Source organism: Notothenia coriiceps, unplaced genomic scaffold (genome assembly GCF_000735185.1).
Source record: "Notothenia coriiceps isolate Sejong01 unplaced genomic scaffold, NC01 NC01_scaffold00004483, whole genome shotgun sequence".
Classification (NCBI taxonomy): Eukaryota; Metazoa; Chordata; class Actinopteri; order Perciformes; family Nototheniidae; genus Notothenia; species Notothenia coriiceps.
Genome location: NW_011337184.1, coordinates 37,391 through 47,232, shown reverse-complemented (window position 1 = coordinate 47,232; position 9,842 = coordinate 37,391). Strand labels below are relative to the sequence as shown.

Below are 9,842 nucleotides of genomic sequence, written 5' to 3'. Positions count from 1 at the left end.
TCAAATTATGTGGGAAACACTGGATATGGTGAATAAAACCAGAAAAAACACTGAATAAACAGGAGATGAAATGTACAGCAAAGGAAGAGCTTGGCTTATCTAAGATTGTGTAAAAGCACGAGGAAGAGCGAATTAGGAACATCTGCAGGTTTACTTAAAGAGGACCTATCATGCAAAATGCACTTTTGTACGTCTTTTCTACATGAATATGTGTCCCCGGTGTTCCAGGGAACTCACCAAGTGTCAGAAAACACAACCCTCTCTAATTTCTCCATACCTTAATCTCTTAAAAAGGGGCTGCAACGGATCTGATACAGACTGATCCAGATTTGAACACTTCTATGACGTCACAGAAGTGGCGCTACCAACTCCACCAATCAGGAGGAGACAGCCACGGACATTGCCGTTCTAAAGCGCTGGAGACGCTGTAGTACATATGCCAGGCCTGTAGGTGGTGCTGTTCCCACAGAATCAGCCCATGGAAAGACGGTGTTAAATTGAGCGAAATGAGGAATGGCTAAAATGCATGATCTGTTTGGTATTTTGAAAAATAAAAAGTATAAATATGTCTTATATATGGTGTATGGTCCTATATTATTCAAATATAGCATGATAGGTCCACTTTAAGCTAAGTTGTTTTCCATTTTCCCGAGCCTTTATTTTAGTCCATATTGGGACTGAATTTCGCATCTAAAGCACTCGGGATACAAATCCAAAAGCTCTTTCTGTCTTTATAAATAGAAATCACAAATTCATCAATCATAAAGTGTGCTGCCTTTCTATAATCCATTACGCTTGATTGTGTGCCAGATTCGTTACCTGAAAGAGTTGTCTTTATGAGTTTAGAGCAGAGGGTGCAGTGTAACTGAGTAAAGCCTTGACTCTTATTTTAAACCTTTGAAGGCACCATGGCTTGTTTTCATTTTGTGTTGTCAATCACTTCAGCAACAGGTGCCGCTTAGGGTCAAACCAAATCTCCTCTGAACCACATGAAGATACATTTCCAATAAACAGGCAGATTCTAACTTTACACTTTTTACTCACTACATTTATCTGACAGCTTTAGTAACATTAGCTATTCATATATATAAACTAATAAATAAACAAAGTCATATATTTCATGTATTTTTTCTGTTTTGTTTATCTCTTTTTGTATTTCTTTGTCTTTTTTTTGTTGTGTTTTCTTAATTCTCTGTCAAAGCGTCTGTGAGTTTCATGAAAAGCGCTATAAAAGTCCCATGTATTATTATTATTATTATATAATTCTAGATTTAGGTTTTCAAGTAATTTAAATCAACTCCACCTTTACCAGCTGTGATGAACACTTGAATCCATCAATAATAATAATACAGTAATTTAATTTATATGATCCCAAAAAATGGCCATTACGCACAACAAGCTATTTTCCTTTTGGTATAAGTATGTTTTTCCAATACTTGTTTACTTTTACTTAAGTTAGATTTTGAAGGCAGGACTTTTTCTTGAGTATTTCTACAAGTTGTTATTGCTACTTTTACTTAATCAGTAGATATTCATCCTTGTATGGACTGACGTGCTTAATATCAGAACTTTTACGCATCAAATTCTGGCTGCAGAAAACGTTTTTTAAAAACATTTGACCCTGATATAACCTGTGCGAGGTTCCGCTCACCAGCTTCCTCTGGTTGCTGAGGCAGAAAGTGCAGATGGGCCTCAGGGAGGCGGCGCCGCCTTGCAGGATGCTCGGGTATCCGAGGCAGGGCTGCCCGTCTCCGCAGTCCTCCCCCAGCAGCAGCACGTTGGTCAGGTGCGAGATGTAGCTCGAGGCCAGGCGCAGCGTCTCGATCTTGGAGAGCTTCCTTTCGACGGGCTCTGTGGGGATGAGCGTGCGCAGCGAAGTGAAGGCCGTGTTCACGCTGTGCGTCCGGTCCCGCTCCCGCGCGTTGGCTGCCTGCCTCTGTTTGCTCACCCCGGCGAGACACCCGTCGCCACCGCTGCTGCTGCGTCTCCGCCTTCTCCTTCTCCGGTCACCGGCCTCCTCCTCCCCCGGGTCTCTGCACGGGCTGCAGTCTCCGGTGGACTTCCCGTCCGAGCTGTCGCTGCCGCTGTCCAGGTCCTCCAGGTCGGAGGTGAAGCCGTCGGGCTGCGCGTTGCCTGTGGACTTCATCCTCTCTGTGCTCCTCGCTGCTCCTCTCTGACTGGAGCCTCCGGGGCCGCGCTGCACATCACTTTATCCTCAGGGTGAAAATAGCTCCGGGGCCGAGCAGCTGCCGCCGATCCGGTGACCAGAGGGGTTCTGCGCCGCGCTCCGGCCCCCCGGCGGATCGGCATACCACAGCTGATGAATGACGGCTGCTTTCTGGGTCGCCAGCGCGCTGCGGAGAAGGGAGGACAGGTGGAGCCAAAAGGGGGGAGGAGGGGGCACCTGTTGTGGTGTACCGTTTAAATTAGGCTGCACTCAATTGGCTGCATTCAAGGCCAATTTCAGGTCAAAAACAATGAAATGTTAGCCTCTATCCGGTGTTTTACAAAACATTATTCAGCCATGTTTTATTCTGTACACCCTAATGGATAATTTAGCCTACTATACACTACATATACAGACAACATTGTGCCCACATGTAATCAAAGATAATTTGCTAAAACACAGTTAAAGTAAATAACAGCTCCAGCTTTCAAACATCATGTCTTTCACTTAAACAAAAATGGCACTAAGATTATGGTAAGAGAAATGGTAGTCATTTTAATTATCAATATCATATTTGTTTTGATTATTTTGTTTCATTCTTTAGAGTTACATATTAAAAACATCTGATTGAACAGGAAAACTTGAGAATTATTATATGTTATGCTTTTTATATCTCTAAAACCAGTGGGGTAAATAAAAAAGTACATTAACTCAAGTGCTGTATTGAATTAACATTTTGAGTTACTTTACTTTTATTAAGGAATCTATTATACCTTAGACTTTGCTCTTATTATTCAAATTCATCCTCATTATAATCCCATTTTATAATATACACATACTCAGAAATCTGCATTAAGCATAACAATAATGTAGGACAAAGTAGTAAAATATCTGCATTCTTATTCTCTGTCTGAAACATGTTTTAATGCTTAATACTTTAATATTTAGTCTAAAACTGCAAGAAAATTCGGAATATTTACACACATTTCATCATTTTTTTAACTTCCACTCTCAGCTCAGATTAACTAAAGGGTCGTGTGTGTGTGTGTGTGTGTGTGTGTGTGTGTGTGTGTGTGTGTGTGTGTGTGTGTGTGTGTGTGTGTGTGTGTGTGTGTGTCCAGGCTAGTACATGCACTGAGTGAACAGTGCAGGTGGACCGTCCTGTCTGTGCCCACCAGGATGGACACCCCCCCCCCCACACACAACACCTTGCCCAGTGCCATCTTTGGGGGTGGATATAAATATCATGTGGACTGACGATGCCTGCTGTGTGTGTTTATGTTAGTGTGTGTATGTCTCTGTGTTGCTGTGGTCAATCTAAGTGTTATCTGCGATTTTGTGCAGATTAGTAATCATTCATAAAACATTTTAATATTTATTCATATATTTTAATTGTATTATTATTAATATTATCCCCATTATTGTTATTTATATTATTTTTGTTTTATATTTGTAATAAGGCCACCAGAGGGCAGTAAACATCCAGAAATGTCCACAACGTTTTTTGAACATTTTCAGCCTAAGCAAATACAACATACACAATTTGATCATTTCTTAGCGTCAAAGGTTATTTATTATCTCATATTTGCCTAGGGTCCTATATTAATAAATTATGTTTTGATAACTTGCTATCATGGTTGATTCTAACTGCAGTCCTTTTATTGTAAATATGTTCGATGGATGAGAATTAAATTTAAGACAGTAGATAAAAAGCAGCAAAAGTCTTGGGTACATTTGGAAAATGTAATTGTTTTAGTTAACACAATGTCCTGTTTCTTTATCTGCAGAGAGTCAGAGGGCAGGAGTCAGAGAGAGGAGGCGGTGCGGAGCTAATGCGTCCTCATTAATCTCTTAATCCTCATTTCCTCTCCGACCCGCTGCCCGTGAACTCGTCTGACCCCACGAGTAAGAAACTGCTGAAAAACTGAAGTCAAAATAAAAAAATAATTGAAACTTGAACTCTTTCCAAAACTTAATCGTCTCCATTTAAAAAAATCTAGACACAAAAAGAACCTAAAAGATTACTAATGCTCATTAAATTATTCCTTTCTGCATAAATAATCTGAAGAACCATCACCTTTAAAGGACCTTTATTTGTTTTTTTATAAAACAACCAATAAACAATGCCTTAATAAGAATAGATTATACATTGATATACACAGGAAATATGTGACAATATAAAACAACCAAATAAATAAATACTCATACAGAGGTTTTATATATCCTGATAACATTTACAGTAAGAACTCTGAATACCCCCGCTAACTTGAATATGATCAACCTGACTTTATAAGGAAATAGCTGCTTGTAAATGTATGCTTCATGTTAGCTCAAAAATAAGAAATATACTATTTAAGAGGAAACAAAACATCTGACTAAATTAGAAATGTGACTAAAATATGCATATTGGATGTTTTCTTTCACTAGTTTGGAAGCAAAATAGCCCAAGAGCTTAACAAAATGACCAGTGCATGAAAAACTAAGCCTGTAGTGTGGTGTCAAAAAGAAAAGGGTGCATGTTTTACACTTTTTGATGACGTTAATAGTCAAACCCAGGTAATAATCTCCTGTCTGCTGATCTCTAGTCAGCGCCTCGTTAGCCTGGAAGCAGGAGGACTGAATGTGACTCGGCTTTCTTTCCCAGTGAGGAAACACTTTGGTTTTTCCTCATCGTTTCTTCGGTTCTCCCGAAGGTTTGATATGTGCTCGTTGAATTCCTGTTTCATTCTTGATGCTTGTTATTCGGTCAACCTCTGGAAACAGGAAGCTGAAAAGACAAGAGGGTTTTAAAAATGAAGTAGATGTGTGTGCATGCACAGTGGCAGGAACAAGTGGGTGAACCCTGTGTACTAAAACAGATCCCATCTTCACCTAGGTTACAATAATCAACAAACACAATCTGTTTGTACTTATCACTCACCCATTATTGTTTGTTCTTGTCCATATTGAAATCATTGTTCAAACATGAACAGTATAGGTTGGAAAAAGTAAGTGTAGACTTTAACACAAGCTAACTGAGTTTATTTTAAGAAAAGGTGCAGAGGACAGATCAGCAGCTGGTCGTCTCGAGACATTGGCAGTTAAATGTCAGCTGAAACGAAGCGCTACATTTGTCTTTGATCAGGGCACACTGTATTCCACCGTTCACAGCGCCGCAATACATCATCATCTGTCACGGGTCAACTCGTGAGGTGGGACGCATTTTCACGTGTTTCCAGTTTTCCTCGAATGCTTTTGACGTGTATGTGTGTCTCATACCAGCTGCAGAGGAATAACTGAACCGTATGCGTTCCTTCCTGAAAATGCTACCAGACTAGCACCTAACATGCAATTAAGTCAACTTGGTTTTGACTTTTATCTGTGAAAACCATAGGTGAAAACTGACTAGAAGACGGGAAAAGATTTGTTATTTTAAGCTTAAGTGATTACAAGTCTTGTTTTGCATATGCCGAGCCACCTTTTATTAATAATGTATGCTCTATTTTCAGGTCTTCTTACCCGTCTGGAGCAAAGAGAGCCGGTGAATCCGCTCCTGCAGGCGCAGACGTTTGGCCGGATGCAGCGACTGCCGTAGAGACATTTGGATTCGCAGATGGCTGAAGAAAAACACGGAAAACAAAAATAATCTGAGTATAAAATAATTGCATCTTGACAAATATCTCACTGGGAATCAGAGACAAGTGTATCATGGCATATGTTCACTAGAAACTGAGTTATATTAACAGGTGCATTATTCTTTTGTTTAGTTTTCTGTAGGAAACTCACGGATCTGGCACAGCATGCCCTGCCACCCTCGGGTGCAGTGGCAGGTGTTTGAGCCTACACACTCCCCCCCGTTCAGACACATCTGCAGACAGCTGGCTGCAGGGAGACACGAGACACACACACGACACACACACATATTAAAGCAGCACAAGTCAGAGAAAAGTCACAAACATCAGGGCTGAATGACATACATTCAAACACAGCACCATTTTATAAGACTTTCTAAAATACTAATCTAAAATCAAGTTGAAAAGACAAACCGTCCAGAATCCAGGCCTGAAATACGTCTTCAATTGCAGATGTCTCGGAAGAATTGAGATTTGACTTGGACCCAGAAATGTCTTGTGCTTCAACAGTCAGCATGTACCCTTTAACAAGGCACTAACACTTCAGCTGCTCTGATTTTCATTCAGTAAATCAGAGGAGGAAGTAACAACGGACATGCAGGAGAGGGGGGAGGAGCTGCAGATGAATCAGGTGTGCAGACGTGAGTGACAGGTGTGACACCGATGAAAGGGGAGGGGTCACATCACACAGCTTCAGCAGGTCATGATTTTCTGTTCTTAATCCCCCTTTCTCAATGGATTTGATTTGAGGTGAATCCTATCTTCCTTATCTCTTCTGATCTACTTGTAGGTTTGCATGTATTCTACAAGCTTTTGACAGATTAACTTCACACAGATGTTCACACTGATGCGTTATGGGATCCAACATGCTGTAAATGTTGGGAGTTATGTATCGGTACGGATGGCACTTACGTTTATCACATCTGGTTCCACGCCAACCTGACGGACAATCGCAAACATCTGGACCCACACACCTGCCTCCGTTCATACACACCGGCTCACACACACCTGCAGATAGAGGGAGAGGGAGACATGGTTTGAAGATGAAGGACAATACAGGACGGAGAGGATGAGGAGGAATTTATACTGACTTTTTTCGCATTGCTTCCCGGTGTATCCCTGCAGACAGGAGCACACGTTGTTCCTGATACACACACCTCCATTCTTACAGGGAGGACTGCACACAGCTGCATGGGCAAGACATTGATTCAAAATCAATTATGTTCCTCACTTAAGCTTTATAAATGCTTGACCAGCAGAAAAAACATATTGTTTAATTGATTAGTTAATTTGTACCGTTCTGACACTGTGCACCGTAGGATCCGTGAGGACACTTGCAGACATTCGGACGGACACACACTCCTCTGTTGAGACACATGGGAGAGCAGAGAGCTGCAGAGAGAGAGACAAGAGGTCAGTATAGAATATGCACATCAAAACATACTCACACACACACTCACACACACTTACCAGTCTCACAGGAGAGCCCGGTCCAGCCTGCCGGACACACACACTTGTCCGGAGACGCACACCGGCCTCCGTTGTGACAGTGACGGCTGCACACCACTACAAACAAGAAGAATATTAATTAAAATATGCAAATGAAAATCAGATCAAATCAAATTTAAGAGAGTTAGTGTGCACTCACTGGTCTCACAGCGAGGTCCCACAAACCCATAGGGACAGGAGCAGGTCTGCAGCCCCACACAGGAGCCTCCATTCTCACAGGGAGACCTGCACAGAGCTGCACACACCACTTTAGATTAACTACCTCATATTGAAAATCAGAAAAGCTTTATTCGTCCCACAGAGGGGACATTAACAGTGTTACAGCAGGAAGGAAAAAAAGACAAAATACATATTAAATAAAGCATAAAACTGCTTGGAAAAACGTTACCTTCCTGACAGGTTTCTCCATGAAACCCTGTGAGACACTGACACACGTCCGGAGCAACACACACACCTCCGTTCAAACACCACGGCTCACAGATGGCTGAGAAACGATGCAAAATAAAAATATAACAAACGGTAAAAACAGAGAGAAATAATAGATGTTTTTATGAGCTATTCATCTGTGTACCTGTCTGACAGTCCGATCCGGTGTAGCCTGGTTTGCAGCGGCAGGTGTTCGGAGCAGCACACTCCATGTTCCTACCACACGTGTGCCTGCAAACAGCTGCAAAGGAGGTGTTAGGTTAGTAATTATGTGCAAATGTGTCTGTGCAGAACGAATGAGGCTGTGAATGATTTGTGAACAAAGCCCTTCAGAAGATTGATAGATGATGTCTTACCTCTACAGGAGCGTCCGTCTCCAGTGTATCCCACAGGACACCTCCCACAGTGGAACCCCTCCTCAGTGGGCTGGCATTGGACCCCAGGAAAACAGGGCCGGTCTGCACAGGTGGTCACATGTTTGCTCGCCGTCGTCCTCACCCCCAGCTGCGAGAAGCTGTGCCCCGCCCTCCCCGCTGTTCTGAAGGGGAGTCCCGGGATTATTTGCGGCGTCTCAAAGCTCGCCTCAGCCTCGTCTCCGTCAGCAGAGAACTCCAGCTCAGACAGGGAGTAGGACAGAGAGGTGAGGGCCGCGGTGAGGGGGGAGGCGTGTCTCGCTGGGGTCCATGGTTTGGACTGGGTGGAGGCCATGTGGTGGAGCTGGGAGTGTGTTACCTGTTTGGACTGCATGGAGAGGGGGGGAGCGGGAGGTGTTACCTTAGGAGACGTGGCTGCAGTCAGTTCTCCTACAGACTGCAGGGAGATAGAAACATAAATCTTTAGTGTCTTTGGCTCACCTTAAACAAAAAAAAGAACATCAAATACTAAGAAATTAAAGATAATATTAAAAAATAGTACAATTTAAATACCTTTGAGGTTGTCACATGTCTCTCTCTGGAGGCTGTGGTGCTGGGTCTGGTATACGTCCTGATGCTGTGTCGGGGGACGTGAGTATTTGCAGTGACATGCGTTGCGCTGTTTGATGTTCTGGGGGCTGCAGTGACCGCCTCCCTCCTCCCGGTGCCGCCCCCCCTCCCTGCAGCGGGGTCCTGCAGTGAGTTGTCTCTGCTCCCTCTGGTGACGGACCAGGACAGGTGTTTGACGGTGTGTCTGTAGGGCAGGTGGGGCAGGTGGAGCTGGGACACCTTGCTGCTTCCTCCCTGCGGGGATCGGATAGTCTTGCGTAGCGTCTGCTGCTGGCGGAGGTGGTTGGACGCTGAGGAAAGACAGGAAGTGATTTTAAAATGTTGCCAAAATGAACCGTTTGAGGTTACCAGATTCTGTTAAAAAACAGAAATGTCAAAGCCAGTGGTTGAAGACCTGAAACCTGCAAAATGTCAAATCTCCTCACCGGCCTTGGCGTTCTTCATGCAGACGCGTCCGTTACCGTAGAGTCCGGGGGGGCAGCGCCCGCAGACGTATCCAACGTGCGGCGGCCGGTGGTTGATGCACTGAACACCGGGGAAACACGGCCGGCTCGCACAGGTCGCCGATATATTCACAACCGGAGACAAACTAGACCCTGAGACACAAAGTATAATGCATTAATGTTATCAGGGTTGGGAGGGTTACTTTGTAAATGTAATTAGTTCCTGAATACTGAATACATGGCTCTGAAAGTAATCCGAATCCGAATACAGTTACGTGTCTTAAAAAACGTATTCAGATTACTTTTAGAATACTTTTGGAATGCTTTCTTTTTCCATAACAGATGGGTATGTTTTGGTGAACAGGAGACACTTGTTTTACTGTTTTAATGGCTTATCAATAACTCAAACACAACATCTTGGTGTCATTCTGGACAGCTCCCTCATCTGCACCCCACATAAAAAACATCACCCGGACTGCATTCTTTGTACCATCTTAAAACCTTTCCTTGTAAGGTGTCCTTGGGTGCTTTGAAAGGCGCCCCTAAATAGAATGAATTATCATTATTTATTATCTGAAACGATGTAATCACTTTTAAAACTGTTTCCAGTCACTTGCCCCATGCATTCAACAGCAGCAGGCCATTCACTTTGATTTGATCCCGTTATGAAATGTCATAATTTCGACAATAAATAAATGCTACA

General features: G+C 43.0%; 2 protein-coding genes across 3 annotated transcripts in view; both read right to left on the bottom strand.

The window, feature by feature from the left end:
• Positions 1–2,689, bottom strand: part of LOC104942297 (basic helix-loop-helix transcription factor scleraxis) — a 4,320-nt gene extending 1,631 nt beyond the window's left edge. Inside the window, exon 1 of the mRNA XM_010767497.1 lies at positions 1,652–2,689. Coding sequence (XP_010765799.1) covers positions 1,652–2,146 — 495 coding nt within the window. The 5' untranslated portion in view covers positions 2,147–2,689. The remainder of the gene's footprint in view (positions 1–1,651) is intronic.
• A 1,553-nt stretch (positions 2,690–4,242) lies between these two features.
• Positions 4,243–9,842, bottom strand: part of LOC104942296 (von Willebrand factor D and EGF domain-containing protein) — a 22,719-nt gene continuing 17,119 nt past the window's right edge. Inside the window, exons 21-33 of one of the 2 annotated variants that reach the window (XM_010767495.1) lie at positions 9,122–9,292; positions 8,640–8,986; positions 8,070–8,523; positions 7,859–7,954; positions 7,676–7,771; positions 7,427–7,522; positions 7,249–7,344; positions 7,075–7,170; positions 6,870–6,965; positions 6,691–6,786; positions 5,933–6,028; positions 5,666–5,763; positions 4,243–4,934 (exon numbers count right to left, since the gene is read on the bottom strand). In XM_010767495.1, the coding sequence (XP_010765797.1) occupies positions 4,914–4,934; positions 5,666–5,763; positions 5,933–6,028; positions 6,691–6,786; positions 6,870–6,965; positions 7,075–7,170; positions 7,249–7,344; positions 7,427–7,522; positions 7,676–7,771; positions 7,859–7,954; positions 8,070–8,523; positions 8,640–8,986; positions 9,122–9,292 (1,859 nt within the window). In that variant the 3' untranslated portion in view covers positions 4,243–4,913. Of the gene's footprint in view, positions 4,935–5,547; positions 5,764–5,932; positions 6,029–6,690; positions 6,787–6,869; positions 6,966–7,074; positions 7,171–7,248; positions 7,345–7,426; positions 7,523–7,675; positions 7,772–7,858; positions 7,955–8,069; positions 8,524–8,639; positions 8,987–9,121; positions 9,293–9,842 lie in introns of those variants that run through there. The other variant, XM_010767494.1, reaches the window with a different exon arrangement.